At 41.2% G+C, this 27,943-nt stretch overlaps 1 protein-coding gene across 1 annotated transcript; it reads left to right on the forward strand.

The window, feature by feature from the left end:
- Positions 1-454: 454 nt before the first annotated feature.
- OGA (O-GlcNAcase) lies at positions 455-27,943 on the forward strand. The gene is made up of 17 exons (XM_075026228.1): positions 455-1,019; positions 4,780-4,831; positions 5,160-5,257; positions 6,506-6,636; positions 7,332-7,503; positions 8,549-8,647; positions 8,817-9,101; positions 9,684-9,842; positions 11,099-11,709; positions 12,102-12,276; positions 16,062-16,147; positions 17,015-17,119; positions 18,750-18,835; positions 19,840-20,032; positions 23,107-23,266; positions 24,046-27,805; positions 27,889-27,943. Exons 1-16 carry the CDS (start codon positions 833-835, stop codon positions 24,180-24,182), a joined length of 2,736 nt encoding a protein of 911 aa, XP_074882329.1. The 5' UTR covers positions 455-832; the 3' UTR covers positions 24,183-27,805; positions 27,889-27,943.

Here is a 27,943-nt window from a genome sequence, read left to right on the forward strand (position 1 = left end):
TCCCATCCGCGCCCCAGCCGCAGGGTACCCGGCTTAGCTTGCGGGGCCCCGGCGGCGCCGCAAGAAGTAGGTCACGGCTCATGGGAGCGCGAGCGGCGGCGCTTCGATCCTGCGCAGGCGCGCTAGCGCTGTGCCCCGAAGCGCATGCGCAGAGCCGAAGTAAACACTTCATTTCCCACCCATCCAACCTCCCCCCCCCCCCCGGCGGCGCTTCCCTACACAAAGCCCAGGGCGCATGCGCGCTTCCCCCACCCCGCACCTGCGTGTTCTCCTACTGCCGCCTTCCCCCCTCCCCGGGGCCTCTGGCGCATGCGCTGCGGGCACGCACTAGCTCTCCGCGCCGGCGCCCTGGGCAGCCGCGGCCTCGCCCCTCCCCCCTACCGGCCTCCCGCGCAGGCGCAGTGCGCCCCCTTCCGCGTTCCGCGCATGCGCCGTGAGCGAGCCCCTCCCCCGCCCGCCCGCCCGCCTGCTCCCTGAGGTAACTCCCTCTCCTCAGTCCGTTGTTCCCGCTCGAGTGGCGCGGTCCCGGCGGCGCGGCGAGAGGGGGGCCGTTAGGCTGCGGTGGCCCGCGTCGTTCCTTCACGCGTCGGTAGAAGCTCCCCCGGTCTCCGCGGCGATCCCTGTGCGCGTCTCTGAGCGGGGCGGCTGCGGGCAGAGCGGTGCGGACCGGTTGGGGCCGGTTCCCCGCGCAGGCGCAGGGCCCCGTAAACAGGAAGCAGCGGCGGCCCGGAGCGGCGGAGACAAAGGGGTTGTGGAGAGGGGAAAGGAGGGACTCGGGTTGGCTCGGCTCGGCCCGGCCCAGCGAGTGGGGGTCCTGGCGGCGGGCGGCAGGATGGTGCAGAAGGAGGGGCAGACGGCGCTGGAGGAGCCCCAAGGCAGCCCCAACCCGGCCGGAGTGCCCGGCGCTCCCTTAGAGCCGCCGGGCGCCGCCGCGGGGCCGGTCCCGGGGGGCGAGGAAACCGACACCGAGACGGAGACCGCGCTGGGCTCCCGCCGCTTCCTCTGCGGCGTCGTGGAAGGTAAGAGCTCTCGGAGAGGGCGTCCGACGTCCGTGGCAGACCGGGGGCGTGGAGGGACGGGTCGGTGTTCCGGGGTAGCGGGGGGCACGATGGTATCCCCGGGAGACTGGGGGTATTTGGGGGCCGTGAGGGGTGTGGGTATCCGCGGGAGACCGGGGCGGGGAACTAGTTCCAGCTGGCCCTGCTGTTCCCCGTCTCCTCCCCCGGCCCTTTGCGACGCCCGGAGGAGCCCGCTCTGCGAGGAGGGTGGTGCGCGGTTCTTGGCCGCAGCTCCCTCCGCTAGAGAGAGCTGGGGGGCGGGGAGGAGCCGCGGCTCCCGGGCGGGGCTGCTGCCCCTGGGGCTTCTGCTGGAAGCTGTTCGCTAGCAGGGAGTGCCCTTTGATGGCAGCTGTTCGGCGGGCTGAGGGCAGGCATGGCACCCCCAGCGGGCCGATGATTCCTAATGGAAGCTGAGGCTGTGCTGTGGCTCGCTTGCTCGTACGTGTCTAAAGGGGGAGGTAGGAGAGAGAGAGGGAAGAGCTACTGTGCGATTATCCCAGCTGTACATGCTTTTTCCTGCGCGCCAGAGGCTCAGATTCAGTTTCCTGGGTAGGGAGTAGGTGATTCCGTAGACATCTGTTCTGGAATTAATATTAAATGCTCCCTGTTCTCTAAAGTGTTGTAGCTTACCATTTTAATTGTGCGGTAGAACAGTCCTCTTCTGCCTTTTGGCATAGTTGCAGCATTAAAAGGTTTAAACTGTTGCAGAAGCTGCAGAATAAAGGGACTCTCTTTGCATTTCTCAGTAACTACAGAATTTATCTGCATTTCAGACAGGTCAGTTAAGGTAGGTGGTTGAAAGCCAGCAAGAAAAATGGTTTATTCCCAACATAATAGTTGGTTTGGAATTGTTCTGAATTCCTGTGGACTGCTATTATTTCTGTACCTATAATGAAACTCTAGTAGGAGAGAAAAAAAAAGATTAACAGATGGAATGGAGAGGGAAACAGCAGTTTATCAAAGTCAGTATCTGCATTGCTTGCAGAATGCCTTTTGTTCATATCATAAAAAGAAAAGACCGTTTGGCTTCTGCAAATGTTACTGTGAGAAGTGCACTAGGTCCAGTTAATGCCTTTATTTTGTTTGCACTTACTAGGGCTTAAATACAGTCAGTGTGGAGAAAGATGCCTTTACTTTGTTAATAGACTTAATTCTGTGAAAATAGATGGTAAATTGAAGGCTTTGGAGACAGATACTAGTGAACAGAAATACAGATTGTAACAGCATGTTTTCTCATGTTCCTGCCGATACACCTTGACCATGGATCACCTGTTCATCCAGGTTTATATCAGAACCACTGCATATACCATAATAGTTTTTCTTGTCATCTTAGTTACATGGTTGATCTCCTCTGCATATATTTTGGTGCAGGTGTTCTTGATTATACTGTGCATAAAGCAAGAAAATGGCCTCTGCCCAATGAAGCAGTCTAAACACTAGTTAGGAGTTACCTGTCTAACGTTAATATGCACACACACACAAAAAGGAACAGGAGAGTGTTTAAAAACAAACTGTTGTAGTGAATGAGGTAAAAGGTAGTGGGTGAAAACATCTGTCTCTTTAGTGACTCAAGGGAATTATAGGGGTAAGAGAAAAACAGGGATTAACTTTAGAAGTGAAGATAAATGTAGTGTGGCAGTTAACAGACTAAATGTATGGTGAGATTAAAGCATTGAGATGGAGAGTCTGGATCTTTTGTAGAAAAGTAGGGGGGAAATTGGTAAAATACTGGGTGTGCACTCTAGGAATGTAAAGAGCTTACGACTGATAGAGAATTCACCATTTTTGGGGGGAGTAATATGATTTAAGAGAGTCCTGGATGCAAAGCTCTGCTCTGGTGCTCTGCCTTCAGGATATATCCTGGCTTTTAGTGATGGAGAAGCGTGGTAACTGGGATGAGGTATTTGGCATGATCTGTTGACTTTGTATTAAACTGACACAGAGTCTTGAGGGAGTAATACAAAACCAGGTCAATTTTTAGTTGGACAGAAGGCTCCAAGAATTGTCATGAGCTGGCACCATTAGTAATCTACGAAATGTGGTGATGGATGGAAAAGTATCACTTCAGATTAGCATGTTCTCTTCAGTCTTATTTAATTAGTTTTTGTTATATTTTCTTTTTTTTTTCTTTAATAGTAGGCCACAGCTCTACTTTAGTAAGTCTGAGAGGTAGTGTCATAGGTAAAGCAAAAGTTTTCTGAACAAGTTATGAGACATAGGTGGTATTCATTCCTTTTGTGGGTTCTTGAGCTTCCTGAGGGCAGCATCAGTCAGAATTAGTTAATGCTGGTGAATATGAGAAATTTGTTCTGGGTGAAATAAACTGGCAGGTTTTCACGGCTTGCAACTGCTCTCTTGTTTGTTCCTCTGTTTAACGGTCCTCCGTTTGTCACTTTGCAGTTTGTGAGGAGCAGTACTCAGCTTTGCCACTTTGTGGTGCCAGTTAGTCTAAGATCAATCACTCTGAGAGATTAATTCTAAAACTTGAGCCTGTTTTAAGCTTCTTAAAAGAGCATTGTTCACTTAACAGGTAACTGAAATACATGCTAACATATAGAAAATGCTTCAGTTGCATCAGTTTTGAGTTTTGAAAGGTTGTAGGAGGGTATTTTTGACCACTGTGAGACCAAATATTTGAAGATTTACAATGGTGAATAGCTCTGGAAATGAAGATATTGTCTACCTTTTGAACTCGTGTTCTGTGGGGATGTGTGAGCTTTGTGTATTAGGAGCATCATTCATCACTGACTGGCCATGCTGTTTGAAAAGAAGAGCTTATTAAATTTCAGTGTTATTTTAGTCTCTGGTCTTTGCACAGACTGCCAAGCTGAAGCTTTGTTTTGAAGTGCCCACTTGTGGTTGAACTGTTTGCACATAGGTCTAAGTGAATTTACTTGACTAAGAGTGCATTGGGAGTGCTTTTTAAGGTATTATGTTTCTAGAATGGAAGGATTAGATTTAAAACCAGAAGCGGTTACAATTTCCATGGAATTCCATGACCTTGAATATACACTATTCTAAAATCACTTGTGTAGATGCTTTTATATGATTATTCAAAGACATAGTCTTAGCTTGTAAAGATGTGGGAATTGTAAACCAAAATATCAGCTTGCAAGTTAATTTTGACAAGGAGCCTATTAAACTGAATAAAAGGAATGAAATCCTAAGCATTTTGTTGACTCACTTGCACATTTTTTTAATTACACATCATCTACCTCAGTATGTATTTATGTACTTTGTGTGTGTATTTAGCATTCAAATCTGTACCACCGGTTAAGCATTTTTGAGCTGGTAAATATTTTCAAGTGTCTTCAGTGTTCGCATTACAATCAAATGTATTTTGTGGGTGTCTGGAGTGATAGTTTAATTAGGTTATGACTGTTCAGTCTGCTCTTACAATAATGCTGACTTGACTTGTCAAGGGCATATGCTCAGGAATACAGTTTGGATTCTGAAAATTAATTGCTTCTGTGGCCAAAATGATAAGAACTTATTTCATTTCTTATGATCTCAGTTATAATTGCATTTTAAATTTAGATAAGTTTGGGTTATTACACTTTCCTAATGCTGTCTAACTGGATTTTTTTTGTTGTTGTTGCTTTGGGAAGCTTTTTGATGAATGTAGCAGAAGAGGAAGAAAATGATGGGTTGTAATATAGTGTTTCATGGAGTGGGCATAATCTAACATCTAACTGGTTAATTTTAATCTTGTTTCCCATAGGATTCTATGGAAGACCTTGGGTTATGGAGCAGAGGAAAGAACTTTTTAGAAGGCAAGTCATACTTCCTCTTACTGCAGCACATTCCATTGCAATATAATCATAATCTTCCACTTAAGCCTGCTAAGAATTATTGTTCTAACCTAGAGGAGCTTTTTTCCTAATATCGATATTCCTGGGGGCTCATATTCACCTTTCCATCTTGCGTAAACCAAATTTATCCTATATCAGTTGTGCATAAGGTTATTGTGACTTAATAGTATAACACAATGTTCTATGCAAAAAAAAATTTAGATTAAGTACAAGAATTAGATCAAGTAAAACATAGGATTCCTGAATTTGTAGACTATTCTCTGAATGAAGGCTTTTTTCCTGTTTATAGACTTCAGAAATGGGGACTAAATACATACCTGTATGCTCCAAAGGATGACTACAAGCACAGGATGTTCTGGCGAGAAATGTACTCTGTGGAGGAAGCGGGTAATTGCCTTTATTTTCCCTCTGTTTTCTATAAATAGGCACTTGAATGAATTGAACATTGCTATATATGCTTGTGTGTGTTTAATCACAGTAGCCATTTCCAACGGTGAGCGGAGACCTGCTCTTAATACCCCGCAGATGTATTTAGTGGAGCTTCGGTACAAGCACGGATTTACTTCTTTTAACTATAACTCTACAGATGATTTCTAAAACTGCTTTTAAGGCTTAGTGTTATGAGATTTACTTTTTTCCAGGGAAAGGTTGCTCAGAATTATTCCTCTGGCTCTTGAACATCTGGGCTATATTTTGAAGTGGAAATTATTTGCTTCAGAAAAGAAAAAAGATTGATGAGCAAATAGCATGCCCTTTTATGTGATTCATTAAGTGCTTGTCTCAATGAAGAGGGTAGCAGTTGGAAAAGCAGCTTCTGAGTATTTAGTTGGAACATGAAAGACCTGTTTAAGCTGGTGTGAGGCTTTTTATTCACCTCTGGTATTTATGGGATCTACAGTGTTTTACTAGCCTGTGGGGATTATCATTTTTCTTGGGTGAGGGGGAAAAATGATACTGGCTTGAAATTAAATAATCCTTCTTGGAGGCCACTTTGAATCACTGCAGAAATATAATCTAAAGGATACTGCAAGGTAATTGCCAATAAGAACAAAGATTGTTAAATATTCTAAAAATAATTATCTTTATTCATTGTATGGAAGATTGAATTTGAAGTTCATATCTTAAAGCAACTGCTTCTGCACAGTGATGTTAAAAAAAGCTCTTTTTTATGTGCCTCTAGCTTCAGTCATATGAATAGTATGTGAATCAGTGTCATGCAGCATATTACTACATTGAATTGTCTCTTAATATGTGTGACAAAAGTGGAAAAAGTGAGTAATAGTTCTAGAACTGTTGGTGTGCATTCTGTAAAAACAGACTACATCCACATTTGTCTCACAACATTGAGATAAAGAGAATTTTTAAAACCTTTAAAAGTTTTAACATAGAAAATAACAATACAAGGACAGTTGTTGTATTCCTTTTGGCATAATTTCTGAGAACTCCTCCAAATAATTTGATGCTCTTTGCTGTGTTAGTTTTAAGAAATTCCAGCAAATTATTATTTTTTTTATTATTATGGCAGCAGAGGCATCTGCACTTCATAATTTACTTACAATGATGTCTGGGGGGGTTTTTTGTTTGTTTGTTTTTTAATCGTTGAATTCTTCTGGAATATTTCAATTTGATTTCCAGAGCAGCTAATGACTCTAATATCAGCTGCACGAGAACATGAAATAGAATTCATCTATGCAATCTCTCCTGGACTTGACATCACTTTCTCCAATCCTAAAGAGGTATCCACATTGAAACGCAAGCTGGACCAGGTAAGCGTGACACAAATTTACCACAGCTGCAGTGCTACTTAATTTGGAAACTTCAGTACCCTCCTCACTCTTGCAGCTTTTCACTAGCCTCTTTAATGTTTTCAGCAGTAGCATTAGTTTGGACACCTCTGAACAATTCCAATGGATGTGTTCAGGTTGCATTGCAGAAGTAGCCAGTGATCATACAGATTTAAAAAAAAAAAAAAGTCTTATCTTGTATTGGATTCTGAAGGCTGTTCTTGGGAGCTTGTCTTCAGAGTATTTTAGGGGCTTGAAGCCAAGATGCAAAGATGCATTTCTAAAGCAAGAACTCTTATCCACAATAAACACCTTCAGAGGCAGACCTGACATACACATCTTCGTTGTTCTCCAAATTGACTCCTCTCTTTTGTCCAAAAGCTATTACAGAGTTAGCTTTTTTCCAGCTGTCTGTGCAGTGAGATCAGCTTTGGATTATTAAACCTGGAACAGATTACAGGTCTTCAGAGGTCTAATCTTTGAGAGAATCAGAGCAGTGGGTCAGAGATAGGCATTCATTGTGAATAGATACTAAAGTCTGTCTTGCCTCCTGTACCTTCTCTCCCCCATTCTTGTAGCTTTTCCTTTAAGCTAGATTAGATTTAAAAATTCTATGGTTTGATTAAAAAAAAATTAATTTAAAAAATTAAACCCTTTGCTCCTGTCTCTTGTATTAGGTTTCGCAGTTTGGCTGCAGATCTTTTGCATTGCTGTTTGATGATATTGATCACAACATGTGTGCAGCAGACAAAGAAGTTTTCAGTTCCTTTGCACATGCTCAAGTCTCGATCACAAATGAAATTTATCAATATCTAGGAGAACCAGACACATTCCTTTTCTGTCCTACAGGTAAAATAAGATGAATCATTTAGTTCAGCGTCAAAGGAGGGAGGCTGTTATCTTACTGATTGAAAAGCTGGTTTAATATTTAATCACTGCTTTAAGGAGTATTTTGGGGTTGTTTGAAGAAATTGACTTACCAAGAAAGGTTCAAGTAACTCAAATATGTGCAGAGTTTTTGCCAAATCTGCACATCTCTGAAAGGCTTAATGCCAAGCAAAGAAGGCAGCTTGATAGAATGGTTCAAGAAGTTTGAACTGAAAATTAGGTTAAAGGAAGACTTCTGTTTGACTTGTACCAAAATCTTTTTGCTTCTTGATCTAGCTAGCCGTTAGTTTCTTAGAATTTTCTTAAAGTAGAGGTACAGCACAGTCTGGGCTCGCTTCTGTCATTGGTACCTGTTTTTAATAAGATTACCTGCTTTCAGTAGTCAGTGAGTTGCTTTACTTATTAAAAAATAAGGTGGCTTGCACTTGAGTCCAATCATTGCTTTTTTAAATTGCAAGCTTCCTCTAATACCTGTAACAATATTGTAAGGGAGAGAGGATCATGATGTTCAGAGGTGTGGATTGTTGCAAGGAAAATTCAGTTTGGTAGCAATGTTATCATCGTTGTTAATTTGTTTATCCCCTTACACTGTAGTAGTCTGGTTCTGTTGCAGACCTCCTCTTTAACTTGAGAGACATATGTGCTGGTGTTAATATTTTTAGGTATTTGCACTTCATAATCAGTCTTAAGGTTTCTAGTTCTCTCGCATATTGTCTGCTATAACCTGCCCTTCTATTTATGGACTTTGTTAGTTTTTTCCTAATCTTGTCATTTGAGCAATTTTAAATAAACTGTCTACCTTTCCTTTCTGATCTTTATGCTAAGTATCATTCATAATGTCCTTTTTTTATTTATACTTTAGACTTTTGGGCCTTTCTTGGTTAATTTTATAGATAATTCTCTTCTCAAATGGTAGTATTCTCTCAATGTGTTCATGGGACAGTTAGGTGTGTTGTCACATGGGTGCATCCTTCTACTAACAGTGACATTCTCTTTTCCTGTGCAGAGTACTGTGGAACTTTCTGTTATCCAAATGTTGCCCAGTCGCCGTATTTACGGACTGTAGGAGAAAAGCTGCTCCCTGGCATCGAGGTGTTATGGACAGGTAAAAATTGTTTGGTTTGGTTGTTTTGAGGTTTTGTTCTTTTTTTAATTCACTGTTGGTGTTAAAAATGATTTCTCAGAAGTATTTAGTAAAGTAAACTGTCCAGCTACTTGGGAGTTCAATCTTCAAGTATATGCAAAGCCCTGTGATTATCCTGTTTTCCTCTTAGGTCCAAAAGTTGTATCCAAAGACATTCCAGTAGAGTCCATTGAAGAAGTTTCTAAGATCATCAGGAGAGCACCAGTTATCTGGGATAACATTCATGCTAATGATTATGATCAAAAGAGGCTCTTTCTTGGGCCTTACAAAGGTCGGTCAACTGAGCTCATCCCTCGACTAAAAGGAGTTCTGACCAATCCAAACTGTGAATTTGAAGCCAATTATGTTGCTATTCACACGCTTGCTACCTGGTACAAGTCTAACATGAATGGAGTGAGAAAAGATGTGGTGATGAGTAAGTATGCCTATGCCTAACTGTTTGCCGGGATCTATGCTTAACCATATAAGTCATACTGATTTTAGTTTTTTGTAATGATTCTAGCCTTTCTTCACCAACTTTTTATTTTTAAGATCACCTAGCATTTTCTGTCCTGTAAGTAAATGGCAGTTACCTGAAAGATGATGAGCATCTAGATTGTTTTACTGACTTCCTGGGAAGTATCTGTAGCACATGCTACCAGAGAATTTCTTAGTCTCAAGAGGTATCTGGTTGTATAAAAACCACTCTCAGCAAGCAATTTTAATGCCCAAATTTGACATAAGCGTCCCATGGATTTGATTTCATTGGAATAGAAGCAGTTCAGATCAAAAGCGAAACTGAATGCCAGAATGTCTAGTTTTTGCATCCTGTTTCTGTGTTGACATTGATGGTGACCATAGTTTTACATTTTGTCTAATTAGGATGTAATGGTTTGTTCTTCTTTGTGAAGTAAGGCAGTTAGAGAGTTCTCGAATGCCTTGTCTAATGTGACTTTTTTTTTTTTAATTTATTTTAAATGAAACTTGCATGGTAACTTTTAAAAACTTGTCTCTGTAGCTGATACTGAAGACAGTACAGTTTCTATCCAGATTAAATTGGAAAATGAAGGGAGCGATGAAGATATTGAAACGGATGTTCTCTACAGCCCACAAATGGCCCTGAAGTTGGCCTTAACGGAATGGTTGCAGGAATTTGGGGTACCTCAACAATACAGCAGTGAGTCTAATTTGGTATCCTTCTGGGATTGGTGGAAAAATGGGGTTTAAATTTTCAGTACTTGCATTTAGACTAAAACTATTTTACAGATCCTGGCAATTTGTATACTTTCTAGTTGGAAGTATTTTCTGCCTTCCTAACTGGGGAAACCTTAATAAAGAAAGAAGAATGCTTGACATTCTGCAGTGTGCCTGTAGTGCCCTGACTGATCAGCAGAAGCAACCTTTGTGTAGGATCCTTTGGTACTTCTGGTACAAGACAGGAAAGAGTCTGGATCTTGCTAGTCCCGGTTGTTACTAGACTTCCATGGGACCTGAGAAGAGAGGAAGAATAGGCTTTTTCTTGAAGTGGGTGTTAGATTATTGTAAACATCAGTTCTGACCCAGAAGAGTCCATGTTCTTCCAGTTGTTTTAAGATGGGTTTGTTTTTCTGAGTTTCTGTCTACAGAAATCAGCTAGGTTCCGCCCAGCGTTGTACACCTTCCTTGTAGCAATGGGAGCTTGGGATCTGAGGTGAAATCTGTTTTTCTCAAATGTGGGTTTCAGGTGGTCAGTGTGCCCTTCTCTGGTAACTGGTGGTGGAATGGAAGAACCTCTTCTCCTCCCAGCTCTGCTCTGGTGCAGTTATCCTTCTGAACTGCTGTAGGGTTTCGGATCTTTCTAAAACTCAACTGCAGCAAAAATATTGGGTGAGGAGTAGTAATTAAGACGTCATCTTCCTCCATTTTCACAGAATAGTTTAGGTTGGAAGGCACCTCTTAAGATCTCCTAGTCTAACCAGGTTGCCCAAGACCATGTCCAGTTAGTTTTTGAATGTCCCTTGTTTTCCTTAGGTTAAAGACATTTTTGCGCTTGAAATATTTAAGCATTAGTCCTTTTATTTTGAAGTGTGCTCTATATCCGAATACAACTTTAACAAGTCAGTTGATGCAGAGGGGAAAAAGTTAACTGTGAGAGCTTTTTATTCTGATGGCATAAATCAGAAATGCTGCTGGTAGCACATAAATTTTAACTAATTTTCCTAACTTTTTCCTCATCCTGTCTTTGCTTACCAATTACGTGGAGGGGAAGCTTGCAAAAAACCAAAGTCAGTAGTTAGAATTACAATGACAGAAGTGAGCAGGCAAAGTACCAAAAGGAAGCTGAGCTGATCAGATGCCATAGCAACAGAATCATCCATGATTTGCAGAAGTTGCCGATTTGAATGTTAGTTGGCAGATACTGAAAACTCTAAACTTGTTTCTTCTTATTCTCAGGTAGGCAAGTGGCCCACAGTGGTGCTAAAACTACTGTGGGGGATGTAGGGCCCCTGGTGGCACCATCCTCTTTAAATGCAGCAACTGTGGTTACCACGGTTTACCAAGAACCCATCATGAGTCAGGGGGCAGCGCTGAGCAGCGAGTCACCGGCCTTGGTAAAGGAGGAAGAGAAGAAGCAATCTGATGAGGAACCAATGGACATGGTGGTGGAAAAACAAGATGATGCAGACAAGAATGCTAATCAGATACTGACAGATATTGCTGAAGCCAAGATGGCAGAGGAGTTGAAGCCAATGGATACCGATAAGGAGAGCATAGCTGAATCAAAGTCCCCAGAGATGTCTATGCAGGAAGACTCTGGTAGTGACATTGCCCCTATGCAGACTGATGAGCAAATTAACAAAGAACAGTTTGTGCCTGGGCCAAATGAAAAGCCTCTCTACACAGTAGAACCAGTGACTTTAGAGGACTTGCAGCTTCTTGCTGACTTGTTTTACCTTCCATATGAACATGGGCCCAAAGGTGCACAGATGCTGAGAGAATTCCAGTGGCTCAGAGCAAATAGCAGTGTTGTCAGTGTTAATTGCAAAGGAAAGGATGCTGAAAAAGTGAGTGTGAATCTTGTTTCTCTCCTTTTTAAATCAAAGTCCTGAGCAATGTTGTCTGTAATAGAGACTGGTGTTCTGCTTCCTAGGACCTGAAAGGTAGGGTGTAACTAACCACAGGTCACAGTAATTTTTATTCCTCTAGTGGAATCTACTCTTCTAAGCCCTGTGGTGCCATTTAGCTATGAAGGCAATCTGGTGTCTGCATTTGACCAGTTGCCCCTGTACTGGCCTCACTTCTAACAGCCGTAGAGAATATCTGTGAATCACGTGGTGTGGTACTCCACGCTGGTAAAATGAAGTAATGAATTGTATAGTCTTCCTCCATGTTTGGAGTACCTCTTTTCCCTAGAAGGCTGTGCTTGATCTTGTGGATCTTTTGCCTCTGTTCATAGATAGAAGAATGGCGTAACCGAGCAGCCAAGTTTGAAGAGATGTGCAGCTTGGTGATGGGGATGTTCACTCGCCTCTCCAATTGTGCCAACAGGACAATCCTTTATGACATGTACTCCTACGTCTGGGATATCAAGAGTATTATGTCAATGGTGAAATCTTTTGTGCAGTGGTTAGGTAGGTGCATTGGGAGCCATTATAATCACAGATAGTGTAATTTTTATTTTTTGTTTTTAATTAGCCCACGGGGAAAACAAAATATTAGGCAAGTGTGTTTTCTTGGACATAGGGTCTGGTTTGACCCTGTTTTAAAGGTTTTCCTGTCTCGCTACTTGAAGCAATGCTTGCTGTGAATTTGCTTCGGTATTATAAGTGAAGTCTGCTGGATGCTTAAGATCGGAGACCTTGATTTTCTTCTTGGGCTAATGAAACTTGAATCTCATCTGACACGTAAGTGTTGACTTTAACTTACTCTTGACTGAATGCACACTGGACTATACCATGTAACTCTTGGATACCTTGGTGTATGATTGGAAATGACACTACGAAATGTGACCACATCAGCCATCTGCTGCTTGCTCTGTCTTGATAACATTATTGCTGTCTTCAACAGAACAATTGCAGAAGCGACCTTTCAGTGGGCCTGGCCAAGAGGAAGCCGATCCTCCCAGCCCTGTGCGCATGCGAGCTTTAGCATAAGGCTATTCTGGTGCAAAATAATTCCCTTTAAACACTTTCCAAATTGCTGATTTTTTTGTTGTTGTTAATTTTATTTTTTGATAATGGGTGGAAATTGTGGAGCTCTCTAGACAGATTTAGTCTGAGACTTAAACTGATCCTGAAACAGTTTTTTCTCTTTTTTCTTTTTCCCCCTTTTCTTTTTTTGCCCCCTCTTTCTTTCTTTTTTTGCCCCCTCTTTCTTTCTTTTTTTGCCCCCTCTTTCTTTCTTTTTTTGCCCCCTCTTTCTTTCTTTTTTTGCCCCCTCTTTCTTTCTTTTTTTGCCCCCTCTTTCTTTCTTTTTTTGCCCCCTCTTTCTTTCTTTTTTTGCCCCCTCTTTCTTTCTTTTTTTGCCCCCTTTTTCTTTCTTTTTCCTTTTTTCCTTTAAATGTGTGTCTTTTTGGTTTTGGTGGGTTTTTTTGTTGTGGTTTGTTTTTTTTTCTCCTTCCTGAAAGATTTTTGGGGGATCCTAAGTTGGCAGATAGCACCAGCATGGCCTGGGTAATTCTAGTGACCTCATTTCACTTTCAGGTTTCAATCCAACTGTAAGGAATATGCTGTGGACTTGCTTGACATACACAGCAGGCAGCAAAGCTGATGATCTCACGTCACACTTCTTGTAGCTGTCACAAACCTCACAGTGGTTAACCATTACACAACCTTGGTCTAGTCCTAGTGTTTGGATTGTCTTTAAATGATACTGTTAAACACTGGCAGGTTTAAGCAGGGACAGAGAAGACCTGTTAAGTCATCAAGTCAGTCCATGCTCAGCAGCTTCCTGTGTTTTGTGCTTTTTAAATATCTGATCCCTATACGTATGGTTGATAAAGAAGAAGAGCTTTTAAGACTGCCTTCTGCAAAGCAGAGAGAAGAAGACTAGCTTGGGAGGAAAACCTGGCAGCATTGTAGTATGTTAACATCTCTGCCTAATGCTGTTTAAAAGTTTTAGTTCATGCATTTTTAAGACCAGTGTAACACAACTCCCCCAACTTTACAATTCTTGCTGTATGTTGACCTTTAGCTAGAAAGAAAGCTCTCTTTTTGATAATCTGTTTAAAACTCCAGGCCAAAGCTGTATAAAGAGAACAGTGATTCTTGTAATCTCTAAACATTGAGGGCCCAACTTAAGACTGAATTTCAGAATTATCAGACTGCCTACTGATTTCAGCTGAAATTGTCTTCAGTTTTCAATGTCCCTGTACAGTTGGGTTCAAGTCTTTAAATGCATCAAATATTTGCAATAGTTCATGTTAGAAGCCAACTTTGTAAATACTAGGTCTGTTAACTTTGGCACTGTTCTACTCCAGTACTCAAACTGGTATTAGATAGCTGAAAAAATAAGAGTTTTTGACATGCATAGTTTAATACTCTTATGCTAACAGTGCTTCTATGAGAGGGGATGGTATTGTCTTCAGCTTGCATTTTATCACTAGTGTAAATACATATAATGCAAAAGTCTTTGATAAAATACATCATTATATAACACTAAATACATTACAAATCCAAACAAATTAGTTTTCACAATGGTGTGTTCAATGGTCCACTGAATGTTCACTTTCTTCACCTCTCCTCCCAAGTCCAGCTAGCATTCAGTCCCTTAAATTAGTGTGGCTGTACAGTACTATGGATTACTAATGACTTCTATTGTCTTCTTCCCCATTGTGTACAGATGGGAGAATCCTCAGCACAAGTTTCTACTGCTATTGGATGGACAGCGCCAGATGTTCACAGCGCGTCGTCATTAATTAATTAAAATGGAAAGGTTTTGTCTGTGAGGCAGCTCAGATAGATTAGATGTGCAATAGGCATGAACTGAAGTCACATTTGCGCAGCGACTAAGGCATTAACTATGTTTTTCATTTATACAGCTCTTCATTCACGCAGCTCTTTACTGTAATAATTGGAAGTGCTAGTTAAGTTGTAGTCTCAAAGGACAGACAGATACTGTCTTCCAAGTTACTGACTAAATCTCCTTATGAAGGGTATCTTTTTATGTGAGAATTCAAAAATGTGGGAGTAAACCAAATTCAAATTCTGATGCTTGGATCATTTCTGAAATTTACCATACTTAGGGTAGTTTGCATTTAACATATATTCCTAAACTCTCAAAAATGTCAAACTTGGCACACTTTGGGACTCTCTGACTAGCACAACATACTTGTCTGTACTGATCTGAGACTGTTACTTGAACAGGAGGTAGATTGCTGTCTACAAAAGGAAGAGAGTATTTGCGCTGCTCATCTTGTCAGAAAACTAGGCAGGTAATTGAAATCTCCACTCCAGATACCATGCTTTTTGTTTGTTTGTTTTCTCCAGACTTGTCATTTATGTTAGCTGGTGAAGGCTGTGGCACCTTGCTGGCGGAACAGTATTAAAAGTCAAACAGCTTCTTTTCTAAAGCAAGTGTAAACTAAAGCTGAGCACTTCAATGGGCCTGCTGTGGCTGGTTGATCAGCAGGGACCCTGGTGCATCTGATATGCTTGAGGAGGAAAAAAAATCAAGATGCTAAAAAGCAAAGCTAGTATTATCTGTGGCCTACAGGGTGTACTAGTTAAATTATGAGTTAATTCCTGTTAATATTGCTTAGCTTTTTAATGTGCCAGCAGCATTGTGAAGGTACAGCCTGGATTATGTAAATCTGCATAGTCTTTTGCAAGAATACTGTTTCATACAACTGTCCTGGCTGCCTGAACTGTTCCAAACTGCATATATTGCCAGTCCTAGTTTTCTGACAAGATTAGAAACAATAATTACTAAAATGTGACTTCAGAAAGGTCCATTTTTTTTTTCAAGGGGCTGTGATAATGGCATTTGTTTGATCTAAAATTTATGATAGTAGCTATTGAGCCACATAGCTTCCAAGATGTCATCTTTTCATAGATGAGGTGGATGTGTCTGCCACAAATGTAGAAAAAAAGAACGTACAAAATATCTGGGAAGCTTACATAATTGTGGATGGCACCATTCTTGTGCCTTCTGTTCTGGAATGAGGTGTGTTAACTGAATCACCTCACCTGTTCTTAGCCTAGTCTGTTACAGGTAATCAAAAATTTGGAATACTGCAATTAGTGTGCAAGCACAAAATCTTTATAAATCCTACATTATTACAGCCTCCCCCTAAGCCCTGGATTCTAGCTCAGTTAGAGAGCTTTTTCCACAAGTGTGTGTTAGCTTTTTGGACATGTTAGACACCCAGGAAATCCCCCTTCTCGTAACATTCTCCGCTTGGATCTGATCTCAACAGGGTGTCGTAGTCAATCTTCAGCACAGTTCTTAAGTGGAGACCAAGAACCCTGGGCCTTTAGAGGTGGTCTAGCAGGAGAGTTCCAGGTATCAATATGACTTCACAACTGAATGACATTTTCTTTGTTTTATGAGAAACCTTTTGTTGCACATCAGAGGTCTGGAAGGATTGGTCTGCCGAAGGCTTTCTGGTCCAAAGCCCATTAGCCTTACAGCTTGGTTTAAAATAATTTTCCTCCCCTTTCTACAGTAATTTCTCAAGGAGATGCTGCCTGTCCCACGCGCATGCGAAGCGCAGCGGCTTTAGTTGTACATTTCACATTGTTTCTTTGCAGGTCGCACAGCATTTTTATCTGCGCCCGCAATTGCACAATGCGCGCATGCTTGTCTGCCGATGGGAATTCCATGAGCAAAAGGGATGGTCATCCAAATTTTGATTCCTCTCTAAATAAAGCTGTAATGAGCTTTGTTGTGAAGATTTCAATTGGCAAATATTCTTAAATCACTGTTTATACCATGTTCAGATTTGTTCATGGATTTTTCAGGCGCTATACTTTTCCCCCCTCACAGGTGCTCTGCGCGCAGCAAATTGAATCAGCGCATTGCTTTTGGGATAAAGCGTCTCCTCTGGCCAGTTAACCCTCTTCAGACCAAACCTTTCCTCCTGACATTCTATGTTCTTATACAGAGACAGTGTAGATATGATTGGTAAAAAGTATTTTAAAGCAGATAAGATTAACAGACTCTTAATGTGCTGTTTCAATTGCATATTTTAAAACACCAATTGGATATTTTCTATTCAAATAAGGTCTTTGCATTTGTAAAGCATACCAACCCCACCTTCTTCTGGGGTGCCTGCAAATAGCAAATGTTAATTTGGGAGTCTGCAGTGCACACCCAAGAGTAATGGGTTTTGTTGTTCATACAGTCATATTAAGTATTTTGTTTTCACAGCGTTTGCTGCCTATTGATGGGGCAAATGACCTCTTTTTTCAACCACCTCCATTAACGCCCACTTCCAAAGTGTACACCATACGACCCTACTTTCCTAAAGACGAGGTGAGTGCTTTTGACACTTGTCACTGTTGTTGTTAGTAATGCGTTTCCTTTTGTTGCTGCTGAGTCCCTTCATACCCTATTGAAACAGATGTGCCAATATCTTGCACAAGGCACAAATATAAGCTCACAGGAGAACTGAGGTTAAATGACTTGCCTATGGTTCAACAACATGCTGTGCAACAGTAAATGTACACCCGCATCTTGATTCTCAGTCTCACACCCCACCACCTTTTTAAATCTGCGAATGCCTTCCCTATTTCTGAAAGGCAAGTTGAAGTTGTTCGTGGCTGGTAGAGGAATTCTTGCAGTGAGGACACATGCAATGGATTAACCTTTGGGGTGGGTGTGTATACCTCTTCAGTCAGTAATTATTGTGGTAACTCCTAGTCTTCTCAGAGCTATATAAGCAGAACATTGATACTGCATCTCAAAACATAGCTGCAAAATGTGATGATACTTCAGGCATTCTTATCATTTTACTTACAGTTGTAAATTTTTTGGTCTGTTTTTTAAAGAACTGTCAAATCTGCTTTGGAGTGTTTGATACTTTAAAACCAGGAATTTTATATTGATCATTATTGATTAGAGCTTTTTTCTTTTTTTTTTTTTTTTTCCCCACTGAACAGATCTGTGGTGTAGTTTCATTTGTATTAGCGTAGCAAGAATACTTGAAACTGATATATCAGCCAACAGTTAGTTAACCCTATGGATGCAGTTTAAACAGTGTAAAGATTAATGTAGCTTGAACTTTTGCATTTGTAGCTACATTGAGATGAAACGTGTTTCCTTTGAAACATAAGTATCTAGGTTGAGTTTGCAGCAGCTCAAATGACTCCTGACTTTGAAGCCAATCAGACAGACAGGGCTAGCACATGAAGACATGTCCTTTACCTGCTACTTTTAGGCTAGTTCTGTCCTGTGCTGTTCTCATGAGCAGTAAAGCAGTTTTTTCCATACCTTAGTGCAGGACTGTACCTAAGCTGGTTTGTTCCTTTGTAGGCAATGGAGCTGATATTTCTAAGCCACCTGAACAATTGGTGATGCAGCAAAACATGCAGTCATAAAGAGTATTTCTTCTGAGGAGGAACTTCTTTTTTATGAAGGGAGGCCTGAGACATGTCAAAAGCAAAGCCTTTTTGTTGAAAACTGTAGTTTCTTATTTAAAATGTGACTGATACAAGTTTACTCTTTAAAGAGATTCAGCTGAAAGCCTTTTAACTTGCAGAAAGTCAGGGTGTGTCTGTCTTTTGCAGTGGTTAAAGTGTTGCATGTCAACAGTAGAGGTTTTGAAAAGGGACTTTGTAGCAAGGGTATTGATCTTCAGTGAGAGTTTGGCAACTAACCCTCAGGATTAATCTTGTGCTTTACAATGTGCAGGAGGCTGACCTCCAGCCTGTCCTTCCCAGCCATTGAACTTAACTGCAATGTTTTCGGCAGGCAACTTGAAGAGTTACTTTGGGGGTGGCAGGGGGATAGATGCTTTCTCATAGATGGGTACTCTTGTTCTGTGTAGCTTAAGTGTCTGTCAGTACTAGTTTACAGTGGAGCTGTTAATGAAATCTCACTAAAACAAAGTTGATAGCTTTTTAATGCGACTGATGACTTGAAATCTTTTCTTCTCTCCTCTTAGGCATCTGTGTATAAGATCTGCAGAGAAATGTATGCTGATGGAGCTGACCAACCCTTCCATAGTCTACCAGATTTAATTGGAGACAAGTATGTATTAGAAACAAATGACCTGCAGAGGTGGTTCTGAAGGATGAAGTCCTGACACTGCATTTAATTTGAGTTTTTAAAAGTGTGTGTGTGAAGAATACAAAGAGCATTTGATTTAAAAAAAAATAAAAAAAAATAAAAAATCTGCCCTCTGCAGGCCTCATGAAATTGGGGTTTTCATTTCTTAAAGATACCATTAACAGTTATGTCTCAATTTATGCTCTGGTCACCTGTTGTGAGCTGTTAGAAAAAAAGACTTAGCTGAAACCTCTGTATTATGAAACCTGTGCATCATAGTATCTTATTATTTCAGATTTTTGTGAAAGTATGTCATGACAGTGTTCATAGTCTGTAGTTACCCTCTGGTATTTTTTTCCAACCTAGTATAGTTCTTCAAATAATTGAAATTTTTTTGAGGACCAATCTCCCAGCTGACTACCTTGATTTTTTTCTGAAATACATGTTACTAATTACTTGTACCAACTTCTAAAAAGAATAAGCAATGACAAGTGAGATTAACTTAAAAAAAAAAAAAAGGCATTAAATCTGAGCTGTAAAACGAGCTACTTTGAGTATTTTTTTTTATATCTCGAGTGTTTAATTTAGATAGAATTTTGTAAAGAGGTTGCTCTGTGAGTGACAGGAAGGTAGTTAAGAACGAATGTGTAACTGGTATCAAAAAATACCCAAAATAGAAGATGGAAGAATAAGGAGGTAATGGCCACAGAGAAACTGAGGGCAAAAGGTGAAGGAAGTTTGTGTCTCTAGTGTGTCAGAAGAGCAGTGTGTATAGAATTAAATTATGGGATCCTCACATGCAGATTTTGCTCATAGTTGAGTTTTGACAGCTGATCAGTCTGTTAATGCTTTGTAGGAACTAATTCTGTGATTGGAGGATTCTGTCACTTCTTTGGATGACCCTAGAGTCTCCTCCAGAATACCTGAAGAGCATACTTGTTCAAAGTGACCTTCTTTTGACTGAATTTGGACACTTCTTTCTGCAGGTTAGTAGGAGGTCTACTCACCCTCAGCCTGGATTACTGCTTCGTCTTAGAAGATGAGGATGGCATATGTGGCTATGCTTTGGGAACGGTTGATGTGACTCCTTTCATTAAAAAATGCAAAATGTCTTGGATCCCTTTCATGCAAGAAAAATATACTAAACCAAATAGTGACAAGGAGCTGTCTGAGGCAGAGGTTGGTATAACCCGTGAGGTCAGAACTGTATTCTGAACTCTTTCTTTCCAAAGCAGGTCTTTGTTTTTCTTTTGCATTTTGAGCTTCTGTGTAATTCAGTTTTTGTACTTTTCTGAAGTCTTTGATGAGCACAGTATCTGACATCTTAGAAGGTGACAGTAATATTATTCACTGTCAGTCAAATACAGCTGTGTGTTGTAATACACCCATGAGGTATACTTTAGTAGTAATCAATGGAGTTAAATGTAAGCCACCTTAATACAGAGAAAATTACATTATGAAAATAAAAGATTGCTTCTGGTCTGTTCTCCTGCAAAATGAGATATTGGTTTCCCCATGCTGCAGGTAAGGCTAACCCCAATAGTCACATCAGTTTAAGTATGGAAGACAAATTAAAGAGCACTTGGGTTTGATGTTAAAATCTGAGCTATTTGTGGAGTGTGACAGCTGTAAATGATGCAAAACAACATCTGCCCTTTAGCAAGTGCTGAAAATCATTATCTTGCATTGGTTTTGGAAGAAATTAGAAAAACAATGTCACTGAATTGTTAGAAATAGTGAAAAGTTCTACCTGATGCACTCCTGTCAAGGGAAGAAATGCATTTAATATTAAGAGGTGCTGATCCACATCTGGAAGTGGAAGGAGGTGTGTGCAAAGTTATAATAGAGGCAGGCCCAGAAACACCACTTCTTAGCCTTTTTCTTTTCTTCTCAAGAGGGAAAGAATACTTTTCAGAAAGTATTCTCCAACAAGTTGTCTGAATACAAAAGCTAGTGTCAGACTGGTGGGCCTCCTAAGGGAATCCCTGGCTGGTAAGGGCAGTGCAAAAATGACATATATGGCAGTGTGCCCTTGCTTTATTTGACTAGGACTTAGACAAAGTCTTAAAGGAGGTCATGGCTCTGAGAGCACAGACCTTCCCACAAGTAAAGAAAAGCTTCCTGGAAATGGAGTGAAATGTTTGTCACCCTGTTGTGAAAATGATCACTACTTATAGGCACGTTTGATGGGGGTAAAGTGAAGTACATTCTAGAAAACAAACAAACAACTTCCACTACCACTATTGAAGCAGAGCTAATGCTGCAGTCTATAGGCTTTATGACTTGATTTTTCTACATTTGAACAGTGCTGTGCTTTCAACTGTATATGTAAATTCAGATTTTTGAAGCAAAGCTAATGCATATAAAGATACCAGGAACTAAACACAGCAAAGCTGTAGTGGGTACAGTAAGGGACAAGGGGCCTTGATTTCCAGAAGTTTAAAGCCAAACTTCAGAGAGAAAGCAGGTGTTTTGTGCTGATAAACTAGCTTTTCCGTTGAGCTGTTTAAGAACATTTTTTGCTGTTGGTACATTGCCCCAGGATTTCTGCTGCTTGTACAATATCTCAGAAAAAGTCTGTTTCTTGAGACTATGGGCTTTAGGGATGTTCCCGTGAGTACAGAGGAGCTCTTTGTACTTTGCTCTTGAGGTAGATGCTGTGGGATTTTATCCATTTAGTCTTTTGACAGTACAATGGAACGTAGAGAATACTCAGTAGTTGCTTAGAAGCCATTGTCATTGAAGATCATGTAGGGAAAAGTTTTCTCACGGAATAGGATTGATTTGGTTTCCTTTATAGACCTCTTACCTCTTGATAATCTCAGTCTACACTTTGGCTTGAAAAAGCTCCCTTTCTGTACTTTTTACATCATTTGATTCAAATTGTTGACTTCTAATACAGTTCAGTTGTTCTCTATTTCACTTAAATATATGTTGAGCTCCAAACATGAGGGGATAAATAAAATCTTTTGTTTCATAAAAGAAAAATCCAGTCCTCTGACTTGTGTCATACTGTTGTGAGCTTGTCTTGCAGTTTTGTCTAGGTTCCTGTCAGGGAATTTTATCTGGTATCTGCTTTTCCTGAGATTAGTTATTATTGATCACAAGAGATGAATGCATCATCTCTCTAACTGCTTCTTAACCCCACCTGTACCCTACTCCTTGATAACCTGCTTTGCCTCTTGTAGTGCTTCTGTGGCTGGAAGAAACAGGTATCACCTTTGCCTTGGTGCCTGAAGCCAGCATGGCTAGCTTTGAACACTTTCTGTGGGATTGTGCCTGTTACAGCTGTGATAAGGAAAAGCCCAGAGGAGCAGGCATGGTTCTGAACCTGAAGTAGCTCAACAAGTTTGAAGTAGTAACTTTGAGCAGACACTCTTCCTGCAAGAGCTTGAGAGATGGCAGTTTATGGATTTGAAGGGATTGCATTTAAACTTGACCTGAAAAAAAATGTGGGGATTGCTAATGTTATGGTTCCTTGTGTGGTGAAATCATCATTTGGGTTGTTATGATAGTGACTTTCAGTTATATAAGAAATGAAGTTAGGTGGCTTATTTACATGAGGCAATGCTCCCTAAAGGTTTTAAAGTTCAGTAACCAGCAGGGGGAATGACTTGAGTATATTTCAGATTTGGCTTTGTCTACTTCTGTGTCACCTCACTTGATTGTTCCATTCCCATGAGGTGCATGAAGTTAATGTCTGATGTCACATTCCCAAGACCTTCCTGGGTGATTGCAATAGTCTTTAGTGATCAACAACATGCTTTAGTCATCAATAAGGCTTATTTCAAGTTAGAGGCGAATTTGTCTTTGGGGCAGGTAGTCTAAGATAATTGCATGGACATGAGAGGTGTTTCCAGGCTGCTGCGAACCAAAGAATACATGTGGAAGGTTAGGACACTTGGAACTAAAACTGCCTGTGTAAAATGCAAAGAGAAGGAATACCAGTGCACAAACTGTTATGTGTTGGCTTATGGTTTTTCTTGCTTGAAGTGTCAGTCACTGAGAAACCATGCAAGGAGTCTTTCATTCCTCCTTTGACAGTCTGAGAAGCTTCTGTAGTCTGCCTTTTTTTATCTGGAATACAGAGAGCAATTCAGCAGGTAAGAAACAAAGTGACCATCGGAGGTGTGGTTGAAAAGCATGCTGATTTGGAGGTATAGTCTGTGAGCGAAGCAGCCTCCCTTAGTAAAGATGAATGAAAATGAAAAGCTGGATAATGATTGAATATCTATTTCCCATGTTCTTTTCAGAAAATAATGCTAAGCTTCCATGAAGAGCAAGAAGTATTGCCAGAATCGTTCCTTGCCAACTTCCCATCATTGATAAAGATTGATATCCACAAAAAAGTGACAGATCCAAGCGTGGCCAAAAGTATGATGGCCTGCCTTCTTTCTTCTCTAAAGGCTAATGGTAAGCCTCTTGCACTCAAAATTTCCTTGTTTGCTAATTATGTGTTAGTTCTAGGATGCAAGGCAAACCTGGGATGGTTATATTAACATACCATATTTGCATATCAGCCTGAGACATTCGATTCCTGCCATAGTCAGCACTCTAGATTTAGGTAAATTATTATAAAAGCTTTTGGATAGCTAACTTCTGCCACTGTCTTTGGTAAAAGGTAGCTCTGCACTTTAGCCATTTTCCTGCAAATTGGAAAATAGGAAGAACTGAGGGAGCAATTTGACAATAAGAGCATGCATTTTTACATTTTGAACAATGCACAAATGTCTATATTTCCCCTGCTGGCATTGGTAATGATGCTTTTTCTTATGTGTGGCACTGTGCACTGGTGGGTAATTACCAAAACCTTCAATATGGGGAAGTACTTGGCTGTCTGCCTTACTGTGCACCTGAGGTTCACAGTTCCTTTGTGTGATTTGGTGCCCTCTTCTAGTGCTATTTTCTGAGCCAACATCAGAGTTCAGAATGCTTTTATGTGAAATAAAAGGTGTGCAGAGGGTTTGTTCAGACTGAGAAGACTTCTGCAATGTGCAGTCCCTTTAGGGGATGGTCAGCTATGTTGCCATAAATCTGGTCTCTTTTTGGCACTATGCTCCATATGGAATTGGATCAGTGTTTTCATTTCATTTGAATGTTAAAATAGGTGGGAAGTCTAGTAATACTTGATGTCTGTGCTTTTTACAGTAACTCTTCTCCTACAGTATTTTGTTTCTTTCTTCCTTCTTCAGGCTCCCGTGGGGCTTTTTGTGAAGTGAGACCAGATGATAAAAGAATCCTGGAATTTTACAGCAAGCTGGGTTGTTTTGAAATTGCTAAAATGGAAGGATTTCCAAAGGATGTTGTTATCCTTGGAAGAAGCCTGTGAAGTGCTTGACAGCGAACTGTTCCAGTACTGTAGTCCCTTAACAGCTGGGCAGGTAGTGGTGGGGATCTTCATATGGTCTAGCTGCGCAAAGCCAGCAATAAGCCAGCTTGGTAGACGGGGCTATGCGAAAATCACCCATCACACATTCAGACTGTAATTTGTTGGAAGAGGATAATGCTGCTGAAAACACTGTTTTAACAAAGAGAAACCTTGTCCTCTCCTGGTCCTGTGTGAAGTGCCAAGGAATCTTGCATGGGCTATAGCTTTTCAGAGGAATCCCTCTCAGTTGGTGCTGTGGTTGATGGCAGTTCTCTGCATTCACGTGTCAACAGAAAAGTGGTCTCTGGCAGAAGTATCTAGAAAGATGCAGGCTTTTTCTCTGTCATAGAGCAGGATGTGCAACTGGAAGTTGCAGAAATGGGAGGGATTGCTTGTGTCAATCAGCAAATTTAAAGATAAGTAGCTACAGTTCTATTTTTTACTATCTTTATGCTTGTTGATAAAGCAATGACCCATTGTCACTTCTGATGACCATTGGTTCAAGCTTTGTGCTTTGTTAGGGACAAATGTGCAGTGGTCTGTGGCAGAAGTCACTTAATGACAAACTTGTAAATTTCAGTGTATATAAACTTAGCCGTATGCTGACTAACTTTTTGTTTACCAGTTTTTGTAACTTTTTCTTTTCAAAAGTGAAATGGTATAGGTCCAAGATGGCACTTTTGAATAACCTAAAACCACAATGGAGAACGAATCTGTCCTCAGCACTGACCTTTCTTATTGTGCCTCGTATCCAGGGCTAGAAACTGACCATCTTGGGTAAGGGGAGCAGATCCCAAATGATCCTTCCTTCAGACAGCAGTGTGTCACTGCTTGGGGTTATCGTAATTCTCCTGGGCCTGAAACAGCAATTCACAGGGTGGTCTGCTGAACCTGTTAATTTTGGTAATGTTCGCATGGGATTGGATGAAAGATGGTGAGAGGGAGAGAGCTGGCCCACAGCTGGGATTTGTCCTTGGAACAGTCACCATGTTTCAAAGCCTGTTCGTACTAGTTTGATTAAATCAGGGTCTTCAAGTCCTGCACATTTGTATCAAGTAACTTTTCTATAAGAAATGCCACAATAAGAACATTTTTACACATTATTTAAATGGTTACCTGCTTTTAAATGTTCCAAGAGTTTGTTTTTACCCAGGACTGACATACTTGGCTATGGGATGGAATCAGCATGGTATGGGATCTGGTAGTGAGGTAGTTTTGCATCATTTATGAATTGGTATTTCACAGAAGTCCCAGTGTCCCAGATACGTAACTGGCCAATGGTATACACCTTGCAGTACCTTGCTTCTTTCACCTGCTGCCATCAGCTGTCTTTATCTTCCTTTTTAATTTTCCTGGTTTTTTTTCCAGTGGTGTACAAAGGAAATTCAGTTCCTTTTATAAGCCTCCAGCTGCATAGAAGAAGTTACGCAACCTATAATGAATGGCATTAAGACTGCAGTAATGTTGTCTGTGACCTGTAGGGAGATGCTGTGTTTGGCCTTCTGGTGCAGTCACGTGCAGGGTTTTTGGTTGTGGTTTTTTTTTTTTTTTCCTTTGCAGAATGTGAACAATTTTTTTTTTTGATGCGGTAGCGAAATATTTAAGTTGAAACAAGTTCATTTCATTTTTAGAGAGAGGTACGGGGTTGTGCTATGGGATTTCATGTAAGTCAGAGCTGAATGCCACTAGTTTTTATACAGCTTTGAGTGCATGTTGAGTAGCTGATACCTTGGTTTATCAGGTGGGAGAGTTTTGTTTCTTCATGGATACCGGAGTCAACTTATTTTATCTGGATGCATAACATTACAGCATAGGATGCTTGTGGCCTTATTTCTTGGCTCTTAAGGAGTTGCCACATTTTCTCTTCCTATGACTTTGTTATTATTATAGAAGTTAATTGTATAAGCCTATGGAATGTCAGGCCAATACCATCATTCTAGGATTGTAAAGTGATATGTTGACATATCTTTCATGGTTATGAATTTTCATTAAGGTTGGAATGCCACTTTCATTAATCTGTTTTTAGATCAACAGTATCTGTAGCAGAAAAAAACGACCTGTAAAACTGTATTTGAAGACCATGCGAGAAATAGAATAAAAATTGAGAAGTGAATGTAAATAAGAAATGTGTATTTTGTGTATGAGGTTCCAGAACCAGAAGTGGTTCAGCAGTGTATGTTATATCACGCTATATGTGTTGGATGCCCTCAGGATCACCTGGCAGAGAAGCTTGTCTCTGGTTTTGGTGGTGGACACTTACCTGTGCTGATGCTTTTCAGACGCAGGCATTCAGCGACCCTTCAGAAGTACTTGCCCCAAAGATTTTTGAGGTGGCAATGACCTTTCTTTTTGGCCCTTCTGTGAGTAGCACCAGTTGCATTTCGCCTGTTTTGTGAAAAACAGTTCTTTCAAAGGTCGTCTCCAGTGTATAGCAAAGCCCTTGTGAGCTGTGTGCAGCAGTGCTCATTTGCTCTTTTTTACTCTTTTTTTTTTTTTTTTTTCTTGCCGGCTGCTGGGTGTAGAGGTTGCTGAATCCCAGAAGAGCCTGCCAGCAGAAACAAGGTGAGAGATGAAGTGACTTGAGGGTCACGTTGTGTGTAAGGGGCAGACATTGTAGCTCCACAGTATGGCCTTAGTTGTACGTCCACAAAATTTAACTTACCGAGCTAAACACCTAAGATAGCTAAAGCAAGTACCTTCCTGCTGAGAATGACAGCCAAGCAAAAGGAATGGGTCAGGGGTATGAAAAGCAGCTTTTTGCTAAGGTCAGTTTGCAAGAGTTCATCTACCTGCTGTAGAAGTGCGGTGCAAAAGCTATGTATTGTGGAGAACATGATAGCATGCAAACTAAGCAGGGAAATTGGCAGTTAAAAACTTTTCTCCTAACCCAGTAAACGTGCTATATTAAAAAGGTTGTTTTTCTTCACAAAATCATAATGTGTTGCCTATAGCTGTCTTTGTTTTCTTGAAGCCTATTTCACAAAGTTATGACAGAAATGGCAAATATAACTTGCCTATGCCAAACCCATCTCAGCCTGGGAGTCAGGTTGGGGGTCTGATGTTGCGCCAGGAACTTTTCCTTTAAGGGATTGTGAAGCAGGAATGGGCTCTCTGGGTCACGTAGGTAACATGTCGCCGCCAGCCAGATGGCTGCAGAGAGCAGCTACTGCAGAAGCAAGCGGGTGTGCTTGTATAACCATCGCTGAGCCGAGCACTTGCCTTTTTCTGGGGTCAGGTTTGGCTTTTCAAACCTCTTCAGATGTGTTTTTCTTGAACCGACTCCAGCTGGAGCAGAGCACATGGCCGGCTGGTGGAGGTCTCTTCTGTGGTAGGAGCAAAGCCAGCTTCCAACTGAGAACGCAGTGTGAGCTCATCGTTAGTGGGGTTTAATTCAGCTGCTCCCCGCTCCATCCCTGCAGCATGGACCAGGCTGCTTCCCTTTCTGCTTTGAAAGGCCAGTCAGGCACTCTGCTCCCTGCAATAGATTTTTGAATTGGGATCTTGCCTTCTGTGCTCAAAGGCTCCTGTGCCACGGTCCGCAGTGTCAGATCACGCTGCCTTCGCCCACGCTTAAAGGGATAGAGGTGAGCAGGTCCCTCCTGTTTGTGCCCCACCTCGGTCCCCTCTGATACGCCTCTTCATACCCTTGGTCTTCTGCCTCTCCTAGCTCTGTTGGTGCCATGGAGCCAGGATGGTGCCCGTGAGAAGGGCCAGAGGTGGAT

Source organism: Buteo buteo, chromosome 4 (genome assembly GCF_964188355.1).
Source record: "Buteo buteo chromosome 4, bButBut1.hap1.1, whole genome shotgun sequence".
NCBI lineage: Eukaryota > Metazoa > Chordata > Aves > Accipitriformes > Accipitridae > Buteo > Buteo buteo.